We start from the raw sequence: 16,023 nt of genomic DNA, 5'->3' as shown, positions 1-16,023 counted from the left end.
TTTTCTATTGTACATTTTAATGTTTTTATTCTTGATTTCTATGGACTAGGAGTGCCACATAAAAAAAAGACTGGCAAATAAAAAGACATTCTTAGAAATATTTATACAATTCTTGTTAAAAAGTGTAGTTAAATATAACAAAGACCATTCAATTAAAACATGATTTACTTTAAAATGGCCTTTTACAATCAAAATTTGCCAATGGCTTTTATTTCTCCATTTGCCAATTGAGTAAAAAAATAAAATAATCAGACAGTTAATCATGTGGATGCAAGCAATGAACTTTGTTGTATTTTTGAGACATGGCCCCCTCTGACACATTATCATTTTTTGGCTAAATTTAGAAGTTTCGTGAAGTCTTATGCGAGGTACCTTTCCAGCAGATGAGGGCTCCCTTGCACAGAGCACCCTGAGAGTTCTTCACCAGGTAGTACTTTAAGTGCTTCTGCTTCTTCGGCTGGGTGGACAACTTCAGGTTGATGTGATTGGAGAACTCTGTGAAGTATCGGAACCCTTTCTCACCACAGCCCACACAGTTCCCCGAAAATCCTTTACAAAAACATAAGATATACCATTAGATGCTGTCAAGACTCTTCATTTTCATCAGGAATTAAATCTCAACTCTTCCTTGTACTAACCAGTCACAATTGATAATGAATCACAAGTATGTTGCATACTTAGCATTGCCACAAGGAGTGCCATTGCATGCATTAGCTGAAACTGTCATTTTCGATGATCAGTTTGTTCTTTCAGGTCAACTACTGTCATGGCGGAGCAATAGAAATTGATTCTTGCTGAGCAAGTTAGTTAAAGTTTGTTAAAGATTGAACATGTTAAAACAACCAGTTTACAGTTTTGCATTTCCTCACAATAGTTTCGCTTCCCTCCCAAAAACTTCTTCCTTTGCAACAGTTGGCATTCCCTCACAATACCTTTATCCATCCCTTTCGAAAATTAACCATGGTTTTCCTATAGTAACCATAGTTGAACTATGGTATTTGTATAAAACCATAGCAAAAATGTAAGCAAAAGCACGCACATTCAATGGAAAAAAATGCTCAGTGTAGGCACTCGACCAAAAAGGGGGTACATATTGTGGTTACTATGGTTTTACTAGTTGTAAAAGAAAAAAGTCATCACACCACCACACCAAAAATAGTGGTTTTTCTAACAGTAACCATATTTTAACCATGATATTCATAGTAAAACCATCATAATAATACATGAAAACCAAAACAATGGTAAAACAAATCATGTTAAAAACATTTTTTACTACAGTTTTAATGACCAAAGTTCAGCCATGCAACTCTATGTGGCACAAACTGATAGGTTCTTTGACTTGTTATCTGTTAGCTAATCGGCTCGCTCACATGTGACATATTAAGCCAATCGGCTCACACTGCGAAAGCTGATTGGTTCTCTGACTTGTTATCAGGTAGCCAATCATCTTGCATCTCTCTCCTTATGTTTTATTTATATAGTTCAATTTTGCAGTTAAGCTGGTTTCTCTGCAGTGCGCTGAGAGTTTTTCGCTGAAACCCCCCTTCACCCCAACTTCCACCTGCCTAGATCTTCTACGCGAGGATTGTTTATGTCTATTTGTGGAACAGCATGTAACACATGCTTGATGCATCATGTCTTGCGTTTTGTCTAATTGTGCAGCAGCAGCAGCAGCATGTCCACATGCTAACTCCGTTTTTATGTGTTTTTCTAGCAGTAGCAAGTCTCTGTACTTGCTCTGCAGCAGCAGCAGAAGCAGCGTAGCAGATCAAGTCTGCCAAGACCAATATTCTTTCGACATGTCATACCCACATTTACAAGCTAAATCTTTCCGAGAGTTGGCATGACTGAACTATAGTAACATCATGGTTAATTTGTGATAATGTCCTTACAAAAATTAACCATGTAACCAACAATTTACTACAGTAAACCTGCAGTTGTGTAATATTTTTTTATTTTTGTGTGGTAAAAACCATGGAACATGTACCACAAATTAACCATGGTGTTACTATATCAAACCTAACCATGTTTTTTGGCAGAATGATTATGACTTTTATTACCATAGTTTTGGTATTCTTGTATTATCGCTATTGTTTTACCACAAATATCATTGTTAAATTATGGTTACTGTAGTAAGACCATGGTTAATTTTCATAAGGGATAGATAAAGCCCAAAGTATACTTCGGTTTTGATGAATGTGAATGCAAGCCTATCAAAGTATACTTCATATGACTGAGTGCATTCACAGGTGGTTGGCGCATGCACGCTATGACTGCAATGAGACAACAGACTATTTCTCCTCAGGAGTTTAGACACAAAGATGTCTTTATATTCCTTCAGATTCGAGTTAGACAAATGCAGGTATCTCCTGACCTCCTCGCACACGCACTCTTGATGTGCACATCTGATGTTCTTGATTTCACATTCATCTCCTGTTGTTTAGCGGCGATTACATCTTCTAGAATTTCTTTGTGACAGCAAAGGCAATTATGTGAGTGTTGCCACCTTGTGGACCCACTAATTAGTGCAAATAATTCCAGGCGCATGTGCATTCTGTGCGGTTAGAAAAATCAGGCTGCGTGCGTTCAGTGCTCGAGCACTCTGCTGTTGACGAAATATGCAACACACGCCCTGTACATGGACGCTCAGTGTTCGCGTCTGACCGAAGTACACTTTGGGCCTAAAGGTATCGCAAGGGAAATCAAAATGTATTGTGAGGGAACGCAAAACCATTTCAGAAAATAAATGTCCTCCCTGTCCTTTTAGGGGCTCCATAATAACCACTTTAATGGCACAAAACTTTTTAGGTACAGTAACTTGCATTATGCTTGGTAACTCCGTCCACAGTGAATCTAACTTGTCCAAAATCGTGTTCAACATAGCTCCATATCAAACATCAAATATATTCTGATTTGCTGTGATTTTGTCGCTTTTTGTAACATTTCGTTTTCAGTGAGGACAAATAAATTACTTGGCACTGGAAAACTAATAAGGGAAAGATCTATAACACTACTTGCTTTGTCAGCTTTCTTTGTTACTGGGTTGTGACGGTGCGGTTTTTACAGCAGGAGTGAATCAATAATAAATAAAATAATTAAATGATCACATTGCAGCACCATACATGAAGATTTCCTTAAGACATAATGAGTTATATCTAGTGCAACTTCATACAAGCCTGGAATCATATTGGAAAACCAACCTAAAAGTGCATTTTTCCCATTCTCATCTGGCAGGAAACGCTTGTCCACTGCACAGACTAGAATGTGCTCTGGGATGCTGGGCGATTTAGCACCGACCAGCTCAAACCCTGCAGGAACCTCGATAGAATCTGTTGTCATGGAAACCAAGCGCAGATCCTTTCCCGCTTGACAGAATCCTAGGCACAGATGAGTTGAGTCAGCAACATAAATAAGCTACATGTCTAAAGATTCAGTGTTTACACAGCCAATGTTTCAAAGCCAGTGTATCTAGTTTTGTAATGTCATTGTCGTGCATTTCACCTTGACATTAATATTTGAACTTTGACGGGTTCAAATAACACTGCAATCATGTTCGATAAATTAGAAGTCAATTGCAAAGGGGTCAAAGTGACTTATATCTATGGCACAGTGGATTTTATAAAAGCTCTTAAATGTAAATGGTGTAATTTCTGCACCACTTCTATCACCATGCATAATTCCAAAAATAAAGACTGTTTTACATCTTGCGATGGTTGAATAAACAAAAAGTCACACCCTAATTCATACCATTGGTTTGTGAGTTATACTGTTTATGGACTTTTCTGGGTAATCACCCTACCAATGGCATGCTTAAAGTTGTCTCTGCATATTAGGCTGTGATTGCAGAATGTATTGTAACATCAAACATCGACACATTTAAAATTATTTTGCAATATAAAGAGATAGTTCACCCAAAATGACAAATGCGTCACTGTTCTCACCCTCGTGTTGTTTCAAACCATTTTATGACTTTCTTTTTTCCGTGGAACACAAAAAATACAGACATTCTGTTAGGCAGAATCATTGCCTCAGTCACCATTCACTTTCACAGCATTCATTTTACAATGAAGGAGAATGTTGAGTAAGACTGTCAAACATCTTTTTTGTGTTCCACGGAGAAAGTAAGTCATGCGGGTCATGAAAGAATTTTCATTTTTGGGTGAACAATCCATTTAACTATATGGCCATGTCCACACCGAAACTTTTTAGTTTGAAAACGCATTGATTTTGCTACGTTTACGCCTCTAATCCTCACTGGAACGGCGTCTTCATCCACCTAAAATAGAGTCTTTCGAAAACGCTCTCCAGTTTTGAAACGTTTGAGTTTTCAAACTAACAAATATTAGAGTGGACATGGCCTTAATCTTTGCATAGGTTTGTTATTTTCCGTACCATCAATAGTGCAGCAGCCATCAGGTGGGGTTCCCTGTAGGTAAGGCAATGGTGGACTGCTGGTGTCTGATTCGTCCTCATCATCCAAATCCTCAATGCAATTGGAGGGCTGGCAGTTCACCAGCACATGGCTGGATGGGTCGGACCTCAGGCTCAAGTCTATTTTGGGTTTAATATCTAGACCGCATAACCAGAATTTTTTTTTTAGATTCCACAAGAATACATGACTTTATGGGTTGTATGTGCTTTTTGATGGTCATAATTCAGCTTCTTTGCACAAGTTCAGCAAATAGAATTGCCCCTACTTTGAAAAATGTCAATTATGGAGGACTCATGAGAAATCAAATTTATTTCTGTGACGACAAACAAGCCAGTGACCTTGCTTACCTTCCAGGTTGTTAGGATACTGATCGGGCTCGAGATACAGCTGCGTGAATACGGGCTGTGGGTCGCCACCGCTCGATCTCAGCGAGGCCTCTATAGAGTTGTGAAGAGCCTCCTCAAAGCGGGCAGACTTCAGCTGCCCTGCGTACGAATTCCCCATAATCTGAAACACAAGAACCAGCCCATTAGCGTCTGGAATTTGTCTGACGACAATTACATTCACTAGTCTTCTTATTTCAGTTATGTTTTGAACTCTTATGACCCTAATGGTCAAATTAGGAAACAGGATGATTCAAGAGCTTCTTTAAGGGATATCTTTTATAATGAAGCCTTAATGTAATTTTCGGAAGGACTGCTCATATGAGATTTCAATTTTACCCTGAACAAGGCTCCCTACCTACTCCCTACTTCAACGAATATAGTCCTTGAAACCCATTTTACTGGCACAAACAATTCAGGCACATGTGCCTGTGTATGAGCTGTATGTGATGGGTTTCAAACCATTGGAAAAAGCTCAAATGAAAAGGGAGGCTTCATCCTATCTTTCTGAAATCTAAATTCCAATAAAAAGGATAGTTGTTCACCCTCATGTTGTTACAAACTTTTATGACTTTTTTTCTTCCATGGAACACAAAGGGAGTTATTAGGCAGAATGTTAGCCTTAGTCACCATTCACTTTCATTGTACTCTACAGGGTTGGGAAGGTTACTTTTAAAAATTATTCCGATAAAGATTACAGAATACATGTTGTCAAATGCAATTTGTAACATATTCCGTTAGATAACGCAAGGTCAGTAACATAATCTATATACTTTTGATTACTTCTTCAGCACTGATTTTTTTCACTTGTTTTGACCATAAACAAGTAAATAAATACACTTCACTGTAAAAAAAGAATCTCTAAATAAACCTAAATATCTTACGCTGTTTTGCTACTCAGAGGTTAATATTTTTAGATATTTTTACAGGAAAACAAGATTTTAATTCTCAATAAGAATCACATTTTTTATTTTAGGTTTATTTTATTTGAACCTAATATCAAAGGTTTTACTACAGAAAAAAAAGTTATGCTCTAATGTAAATTTTCCTCATAGAATTCATTATACAATTTAATCGCGCCTGGTAACAGATGCATGTAAAGGCAAGAAATAGCATTTTAGCTAAGCATAAAGCTAAATGTTCAAATGACAGTTTACACAAGGTTAACTATTTTTTGCTGCTCCAAACTTCAAAACCCCACAAAGTGTACATAGCTACATCCTTTTCTGATCGTATGTGAATTCTGTTCATAGAATAAGGCAGAAAATATATATACAATGTTAAAGGCTACATTGGTTAGCATTTCTTTGAAAAATACCCTAACTGCATAAAAAAACATTGACATGGCATGTAATTGTGTATTTATTGCATTTATGTTTCATCTGTCAAAGCGTTTCTAAATGTTTTTTTTTTTTAAAGCAGTAGAAACATGATGTAACTACTCTATTAAGGGAAAGTTCCTCAATGACGTCATATCCACCTTTAAACTCACAACAGGGTGAAAGAGCTCGTATGACTGAAACAAATCATAAGAAAGTGTTTCACCTCTGTTTAAAAGCTCCTCAGATCACATCATTTATATGGATAAATGTTTTTCACCTGAATAGACTAAATTTAAATTACAGAAATTACAATAAAAGGAAAAGTAATCTCTGTAGTAATCAAAATTGAATGTAACTGTATTCTGATTACCAACTATTTAAATTGTAACTGTAATGTAATATAGTTACTAATATTTAGTATTTTAAATACGTAATCCCGTTACATGTATTCCAATTCTCCCCAACCCTGTAAATATATATATATATATATTTTTTTTGTGTTCTAACTTTATCTAACTGTGATCATAACAGTATCTATTTGTCCCTGACATATTGGACGTAAAATGTATCTGTTGGGCCAAGACAAACATACAGGGAGAAATTTTTACCCTTGAGCTAATTTTGGTACATGTGTCTCCAATGAAAGCGATCGACTATAAGCTTTAGCTTTATTCAGGAAAAGCAAAAGCAGTCCACCTTAAGAGATAATAACCATCTCATCTGTTAGGTCATCTGTTGTAGTTTGCACTTCTTTTTCCTCCCTTTTTCTCTTTTTAAACAATGTTATTTATTAAAACAATAAAAGCAAATTTGGTTTCAAATTTGGATAGTACAATAAAAGATAAGAAAACACAATGATGAAAATTAGCTTTTGTGATATACACTGTAAGGTTGGTCCTCAGCAAACAGGTGTACACCAGTTGTAACAAAGACATGCATGTAAAAAAGATAGAAATAATACATCTTTCCAGATGTGATGCTTCATTACTTCTATATAAAAGCAAAAGTGTGCTGTGTGTTTATCACAGAGGTAAAGGCAAAATGTTAGGTGCATAAAATCTCCAGCAGTGAACAACGTGAAAATTTCTGCTCTTCTGAAATTGACTCTGCTATGATCATTCATATACACTGTATAAAGGAAGCTGCTATACCTTTAAATTGTATTTCTTTAGCTATAGATGGACAGGATCATCTCTTCTCCATAGTATATCAAAGTTAAGCCGCAGAGCTTTGCGGTATTGTCATCCCCGGTCCTACAGAAATAGGTAAGCAAACAGTCAAAACTCACAGTAAAAAATAACATATTATATAAAATTTGATAAAGCATGTCATATATTTATAATGCCAACACATTTATGGTTTGTGTGCAGTTATATACAAAATATATAAAAGTTATATAAAAAAAAAAATGCAAGAAGGAGAAGGTCCAGAAGAAAGAAAACTCAAATAAAAGCACTGAATGGTGCATTTATTGCCGTACGAATGAAGACTATGTACTGAGTATTAATCCTGGTGTTATCTGAGATCAGACAGTTGTGTGCAAAGTAGAACAGATTGCAGTATTCCTCAACATATGTAGCTGTTAACTGATAATGGTGAGGGATGAGTTACAGTATATGACATTATGACCTCAAGGGAATGTTTGTGGAACGCATCAGGGAAAGAAACTCCATGCCTCTGACTTCCGACTCTAGATAAAGACTGATGAGACAGGTTTTATTCTTTCGACCTGGTAAAAACAAGACTGAAATGCAGTAAATACATCCATCAATCTGTAAATACTTCGGTCATGAGCACCTTGATCATATCATGGAAATATATGACCAAAGAAATTCGATGGGAAGATTGGAAAATAAATAATAGCATTTACTTATTTACACATAAGGAAGATTTTCTTGATTGTAAAGGGAAAGTTCACCCAAAAATTTAAATTATGTCATTATTTACTTAACATCATGTTGTTCCAAACACTTATGACTTTTATTTCTTCCACTGAACACAAAAGTAGATGTTAGGCAGAATGTACGCCTCCTTTTACTTTCATTGTATGGCAAAAAGATGCAGTGAATGTAAAAGGTGACTGAAGCTAACTTTCTGTCTAACTCCTATTTATCTCCCTTTTGTGTTCCACATAAGAGAGAAAGTCCTACAGGTTCCAAACAACATGAATGGATAAAAGATTTTTCAGTTTTCTGTGAAATATCGCTGTATTAGCATAACATATCCATTTTTACCAGGCGACACACTGATTTGCTTGAAATAATTACTACAAAAAGACTGAATGTTATATTTCATTTTGTACAAATGTTACCAATTATAGATCTGCATTTCATTGAATCTGAGTGCTCTGTGAATGATTACCAAGAAAATCAGATATAATTTAGACAGATAGGCACGACACCTGAAAACCTTCCCCTCCATGAGACTCCACAATGGTTTTGAATTCACACATTAATTTGTAAGATGAAATCAAAGAAATCCAACTACATTCCTGTAGATAACATGGCAAAATGTTGGTGTGAAAACACATAGCCGTCTGAACTTGGATCAAGAATGCACATTGATGCTGTACTGTGAATCCTGAACAACAAAATACACAAACAATACTGAACAATAATACACTTGGACACCCTGTCCCACAATCAACTTACTGGGAGTCTGTTTGGCCACGTTTCATCATGGTATTGTGGTAAACAGAGTAAAAGTGAGATAGTAGCGCCAGAGCATAGTTCTGTATTGCCTTCAGGGTTACCAGGGTCCAGTTTGACTGGTAATGGTGTTAAATGCTAATGTGGACATGCCTACAGAAAGCCCTGCCTTCAGGCCAAGAGATGTTTTTGGAACACAAAACTAAGTCCCACACAACATACTGCATCCATGGAGATTTTCAGATTTCATTTTAAATTCTGATGTCCCCAAATTTCATAAGACAATGAAAGCTGTCAAGATGCAGATGCACATAACATATATTAAAAGGACCACTGAATATGTATTATTTACAAGGAATCAAAGATAATTTCTTTTGCAACTGCTTTAGTGTTAGTAGTAAGGCTGTAGACAAATTCTGCTAAACAAAAAGCAAATGCTGAAGCTTTTCAAGCCTAGCAAACTGAACGAGTGTTTAGGTAACGCATTAATAAATCCTTTACAACCAATCAAGGTTTTTAGTGTTGAAAGGTTGACCATTCTGCTACCCAACTAAAGAAATCAAAAGCTCAACAAACATAAACAATGAGATCCCAGAATAACCAAGAAGAAAAACACCACTCTTTCTGTAGACAAAACAAATCACGGTAGACATAATTATGCAAAGCTGCAAATGTTCTTGTACATAGCAGCAGTGTTTGTTTTGTCTCAGATGAACATTTTGCAACAATGTGTTCCAACAGATCCAACATTTGGAGGACATTTCAGACCACTGATGTGTTAGCTACGTGAACTCTCTGACTTAGCAATATGTTTGACATTTGTAAAATAGGTGCAGGGCAAACAAAAGTTTTAGATGAAAATGTGCCACATGTGGCAGAGTTCAAGTGTGGAAGTAAATGTAATAAATGTGGTAACACTACTTTCCCATATTGCACTGTTATGCTAAAGGCCTTTTACAGTTTCTCTCAGTCCACTCCCTCTTTTGTTCCTTCATTATCTGTATAATTACATTAAATCAGTGACAATGGGGGAGAAGAGCTAGCTTTCAATGAACTTCCATTGAATTAACAAATTTCCCTTTTTAATAATAATAAAAAAATAAAAAAATAAAAAATAAAAAAAAAACAATTAAAGAACAATCCCATTCACAATACAAACACTAAAAAGCAACCCCTTAAATAAATAAACAAATACAGTTCAAATAATGTCTTTATAAACATCTACATGTGAGTAGCATTACATTTCTCAGCATTAAGTTTGACTCAATCATCAACACTGACCAATTCACACTTAGTTTTCTACATTCAAGAACATTAATTAAAGGAAAGAGAGTTTAAAGAGCAAGACTTCAAGCAGGGGGATGGGAGACAAATCAGCTAAGAGGAAAATGCAAATATCTTTAAATAAATGGGGTGCTAAAAGCCATGGCCATGTTAGCAGGAGCTGGTGAGCGTCAAAGAATCTAACATGATGCTTCTGTACCTTTTATAAGCAGCCAGGGTGTGGAGTGTGCCTCAGCAGTTCCAACTGTAGGCCTTAAAGAAGATCACTTAAGCACTGAGAGCCTATTTCCATAGTGAACAAAATGTCCTTTGGATATCCAAAACAAGAATGTAACAGTATTCCTGCTCTCTGGTCATGATAGTCCTAAATTGGGCCAGTAAAGCCTGATTCCAGGAACTCATGTGGAGCCACCTTCTCTGTCCTGTGCTCTGTGGCTCTGGATACACTAACTCACACACACTCGCATACACAAACACCAGGCCCTCCCCCATTCCACTTGCCCCCTCCCTCTTCTTGTGCATTTGCTATGTGGGGCAAGAGGAGCATTCTCTCAGGACTCATTCATCTTGGCCCTTGCTGACCCCCTAAGGTGACAGATGCTGTTGTGGAGAGGGCCATCCTGTCGAATTCGCCACAATAGAGGTGAGGCGCCTCCGTGCACCACACGCGTGCTGAGTTCGCCACGCGTGAGGCGCAGATGCCCCTCTCTCAACGTGATACCGGAGACTTCTGGTGACCGCTAAGGGCCATGTTTGCAGATGGGGGTAAAATGTAATGCGAGGGATCATTTTCAGGGGCTCTGGCCTCCCCTTCTGTCTGTTTATTGGGGCTATTTTACTGATAGGGCACACCAATGGCAAACTAGGGACACTTGTTAAAGAATGTGGGGTCAGACCACATTTTGTCTGTTGGCCTTGCCTTGCACACACACAGCCCTCCCCTTGCCTGAGATTGACGATTAACTGAGAATTTACCCCCACTGTAAAAAGCCAAAGTGGGGACTCATCTGGTTAAAATAAGTGGAGTATGTGAGGGCGCATTACAGTGCAAAACATCAATCTCCTTTTCCAATTTGATTATTTCCTATTGCATGCCCCAGAATAGTGGCTCAGAGGAAATACAAGAGATAGACTGGATTTGAACGTAAAGAAGGATTGGGTTCCCCTGTTGCTTCAGGCTCTCTCCTTATCTTGTGCGCTAATGACAAAATATTGTGACTCATCAGATGACCCAATCCTCTGAGGGCTTCTGAAAACAAAAATAGCAATCGCTGGCATTGTAACAAGCAGTTCAAAACTGGTGCCAATATGCTGCCATTTCTCCCATTACAACTTAAAAACAATCTGCCAAATCGTTTTTATTAGTAGTTAAATATGTTTAAATAGCTGATATATCTATTATTAAATTCTGAAGAGTGGTAAGATATGAAATGTCTCAACAACTGTACCCACACAAACAAATACATTTAAGTACCATAGACTAGGATAAATGTTGTTTGTCAAAAAAGTTGTTATAAATTTAAAATGACTAAAATGACAACCTATTTTTCTTTAATGCCACTATATTTCTATACTGTAAACCTTAAAGTTGTCATTAAAGTTGTTTTAAGTAAGTATTCCTTGAAATGACAGGTTTTGGGCTCATAACTCAAATATTTAAGTTCACTGAACATATTTATCTTTATAATCCATAGACTTAAAATTTTAAATGTAAATAACTCCTTTGTGTACAAAATTGAGGCTATTGGTGATGCCCATGAAGCTTAACGCTCAAATTATTTAATTATGTTTCCTTGGTCAAAGGGAAGTTATGGGGCATTTACATAGCTGTAATTAAGAATGTATAGAGGTTTTAGCTCTTTTGTAGTATTATTTATGTTGTTTTGTTGCAAATAGTTGTTTCGTATTATGTTACCATAGGGTGATCTGTGTCTTTATTGGTCAAGTTGGACCCTGTTGACTAATTCTTTGTCCATGTGCTGTTAAAGTGCAGGTATGCAAATATACATTTCTTTGGAGAATAAAGTTTATTTGATGACTGACCTAGAATCAGTTATGATCTTTATTTGAGCTGTGCAACTGTTTGAACTCAAATTTAATAAATTAAATTACAATTATAAACAAAAGTAGAAACAACAATATTTAAATAGCAAATCTGAGTTAAGTCTACTTGCATCTAGTTACCTTAAATAGTTAAGTTCATTCTATATGAACACCAAGTCAACTGAACTTAATTACATTAGTTTTGGAGACGCCATTACTCAATTCAATTGAGGGAATGAGTTTACTCAATCAACTTATTAGGGTTTTCAGTTTATATTACTCTATATATGGTAGCTATATATGTTGATCGGAGTTGTGAGGCGTACTAAAAAAATTTAATACATACACCAAGAAGTGGTACAGGAGCTATTACCATTGTGCCATCGCCTTAAACAAGGCATCTAACCTAAGGTTGCTCCAAAGGACTGTTCCTGTTACAGGTATAATGTCAAGCACTTTGGATACAAGCATCAGCTGATGACAACTTGCTATCCACTTCATGTCTTAAAAAACTACACGCTGGGTCATTTTTTACCCACATATGCATTCTAGGGTCAAAATAAATTGTTGCTTGAAGTTTCACCAGCCTGACCATATCATATGACTTTGGAAGGTAAATATACACAGTAGATTTAATCAACACACCCGGGATCCTGTTTTGTCTGCAGCCAAAATAGTAGGATTTGTTAATAATTGATAACAGCCTTGTCCATGGAACGAAAAGGTGACTTGACGCAATGGTTCAAAGAGTGTTAAAGCCAGTGGCACTCCACCACTGAAGCACATTTGTCAAGTTAAAGACACAAAGAATGTGTCGAGTAAACAAAAAAACAGCCATGTCAACAAAAAAATGCATTAGAGGCATGCTCTTAGTGCAATAAACTAAAAAAAGGATGCTAAAATTATCTCTAAATCACACATTTGGTGGTTTATATCATTTTTCCAAAGGGAAAGGGTACACAGTGGTGGAAAAACTATAAATGAATTATTACTTCTGTAATATTGAAGGGTAAAGAGATAATTTTTATCAACCTATATGGTAAATCAGTCGTTTATTCCATCTGTGCTCAACTGTAAGTGCACCAAATACACAACAGTTGGTCTAAATCGAGCCATATAGTTCTTCACACCCTAATAAGAATTAGTAGATAGGGGTTAAAGCAGTATGGCAGTCAGCTTTAAACAACGACCTCCCGCCCTCAGAGGGCTTTATTAGCCCTCCAGTGTCATTAATGCTGTCATTCCAGCTAATCTGGAGGCTTTGTCTAAACATTGTTTATTTTAATTGTAAGGTTTCTTCTTGAAATACCATTTGGACCACACAATGTCCATGTGTAAGGACTTTTGATTGACAAATGATTGATATTATGTCAGAAACATTTGTGCAGAAATGTTTCCAACTTCTTAACGTGACAGCTTCTTATCTTTGCTGAGTTTGTAAAAAAACATTGTAGACATTTGCAGCACAAGTTCAATTTTTTTGTGTAGCTAAGGTGTCATTTTAAGGCTCTGACTTGAACACTATCAGACCTTAATGGGTCATTGAAAAAGGAGAAAGAGAGCAAAGCAGAGGTTTTCTTTGCTCAATTGAGATTGTGGGTAAAACAAAAGACGCAGTGAGTGAGCTGGCCCTCCTCTCGGCCATCCTTCAGCACTGCTTTGAGTCTCTGGCCCTGGGCACTGACAAAGGGAAATATCTTTTCCACTACCACCTGAGAATAGATGAGTCGTGCTGGTGGCTCTTTCAACATCTTCTGGAGTTTGGCTTTGTCTTGTTCTTGGCTTCCTTTTGAGAGCTGCTCTATTCTCTTGAGAAACAGCAAAACTGCCTCATTCCAGCCAGACAACATCATTGTTTAGATCCAATGGGATCTTTGGACCAACAAAAGCTCAGGTCTGAGTAAACCAGAGGGTTTACTCTGGTTTTGAAGGTCTTGAAGTTATAGATTGCCCAATGAAAGTTTTTAGAATTCTGACTTATTTTTAAATGAGGGCACTAGACCAACAAATGCTCAGGTTTACATCTTAATCTAAATGACCATATCTTATTTTAATTTTAGACCAAAAAACGGTAAACCAAAGATTCATTATTTTGTGCTGAATTCAAGTTTATAGAATTCTGATTTATTCTAAACAAGGGCAAATTAATAAATATTTGAACCTACATAAGTAAAGCTTTGAGTAAAGCATGTTTGGATAAACCTGATCAGAATTATTGAGCATGGAATAAAAAGTTTTATAAGTGTGATTTGGTTTCCTCTTGAGAAACACTCCATTCTCTTGAGGTACAAAAAACTGCTTTATTTTAGCCAAATCACTGTTAAGAAACAACAAGACAAACATCTTAATCTAAATGGGGCTTCATTTAAATTTTCGACCAATAAAAGCCTAGGTGCAACAAAGCAAAATTATTGAGCGTGGAATGCAAGTTTTAAGAAGTGTGACGAAATCCTTGTCACTGAATGGTCGTAAAAACAACTGAGAATTACATCGACAAGGTGAGTGCAGAACGTGATTTTAACGCAGTGACAAATGAGCATCAGGTGGGTGGGAGGGAGAGACCGAGGTGGCAACTGCCACAGCTCATCTGGGTTTTCAGGAGCTATTTACTCAGTGTCAGAAAAAACAAATCGAACCTAACACAGGCTAATAACAACAGCCTGACAATGCCATCGCCACGTGAAACCCAATGGTGCTGTGGCACGTTCTGCCTCTCTGACCACATAAGGTTGATTCCTGGCGTGAGACGTGGGGTCTCACAGCGCTTGTCACACTGCTGACAGGTTGTTGTCCCATAGCCCTGCACTCATTTGCCTATTAAAGCCCTCTCACAGACTTCCTGCTGGGGTCCTGAAGTGCAAATCGGGGCTCTTCCAGTGAGGCCAGCATTTGAGCCAGGGCCGTGTAGATAACCTCCTCCACTTGGACAAAGGGGGAAGGGAGGCTTGGGGGTGAGGCAACACTACAAGCTGAAAGCCAAAGCTGATATTGGTAGAGGAGAGAAAACCCTGACTGGTCAGCAAGGGATTGGTTTGAGGGGGGTGGAGTTGACAGCCCAGGGAGAAGATTAAGCCAGCAGTGGATGGGGGTGTTGGTGGGCCAAGGTTAGCCAGGGTTTAAGGGGGTGGATGCCTGGGAGGATCAACAAAAGGAGTATTTGGGCAGATGAAGAAGTCATCATCATTAAGCCACTGGAAGTTTACTGTCCAGTTATAAAAGTGACTGGAAAATTAGAAGGGCAAGAGGGCAACTCTGAGATATGGTCAGCAGACTGCAGCGGGGAGGGATTGTGTGAGAGCTGGGCTCATTTATTAGAGTAAAAAATTGGCCTTTGTGCGACCAAAGCACTGATTAGAGCACTGGCCTTGCCAAACACTCTGCTGAGTGAATGGGTTTAATTTAACCTTCAACTAAATCCTGCACTTAGACAAATGGTTTATGTCAGCTATTAACAAAGACCCCTAGAACACCTCTTATTAGTGCAATTCAAGAAAACAAGCAAGAGCTTTGCAGTTAAAATATCTGAGGTGGCTTTAGGATATAGGAGCAGCCCAAAACAATTAGCAAGAACATAAATCCAGGTGTGTTCAGCATAAAACTCTTTTCCGGGACTGTTTGAGTGAATCTTTGAGATTCATCAGGAACATCTGGTTAACTGGTTGAGGTCAACCAGAGTTTTACACCTCTCCCTCAAAGCCAAAGTTTTGGTGCCACATGCCCTAACCAACCACTGATGACACCAGTACATAGAGCTATAGACATTGACATGACTAGTCCTCCCGAATGGACATTGGATTCCCAAACTGCATAAAACAGTGAGGAACATACTTTATTAAAAATCGATGCTATACATGGGGAAATAAAGTGCCCTGATACCATGACAACATACAAAGGCCTCTTTGGGCAAAGAA

General features: G+C 37.5%; 1 protein-coding gene across 4 annotated transcripts in view; it reads right to left on the bottom strand.

Annotated features, from left to right (window-relative positions):
• The window catches only part of greb1l (GREB1 like retinoic acid receptor coactivator), a 71,868-nt gene that overhangs the window by 29,708 nt on the left and 26,137 nt on the right, over positions 1-16,023 (bottom strand). For 2 of the 4 annotated variants that reach the window (XM_051700830.1, XM_051700833.1), the window contains exons 2-6: positions 7,289-7,390; positions 4,780-4,939; positions 4,393-4,569; positions 3,201-3,377; positions 373-549 (exon numbers count right to left, since the gene is read on the bottom strand). In XM_051700830.1, coding sequence (XP_051556790.1) covers positions 373-549; positions 3,201-3,377; positions 4,393-4,569; positions 4,780-4,936 — 688 coding nt within the window. In that variant the 5' untranslated portion in view covers positions 4,937-4,939; positions 7,289-7,390. Of the gene's footprint in view, positions 1-372; positions 550-3,200; positions 3,378-4,392; positions 4,570-4,779; positions 4,940-7,288; positions 7,901-10,268; positions 10,490-16,023 lie in introns of those variants that run through there. The other 2 variants (XM_051700832.1, XM_051700831.1) reach the window with 2 other exon arrangements.

This window comes from Myxocyprinus asiaticus, chromosome 6 (assembly GCF_019703515.2).
Source record: "Myxocyprinus asiaticus isolate MX2 ecotype Aquarium Trade chromosome 6, UBuf_Myxa_2, whole genome shotgun sequence".
Lineage (NCBI taxonomy): Eukaryota > Metazoa > Chordata > Actinopteri > Cypriniformes > Catostomidae > Myxocyprinus > Myxocyprinus asiaticus.
This window is presented reverse-complemented; position numbering and strand designations above follow the sequence as displayed.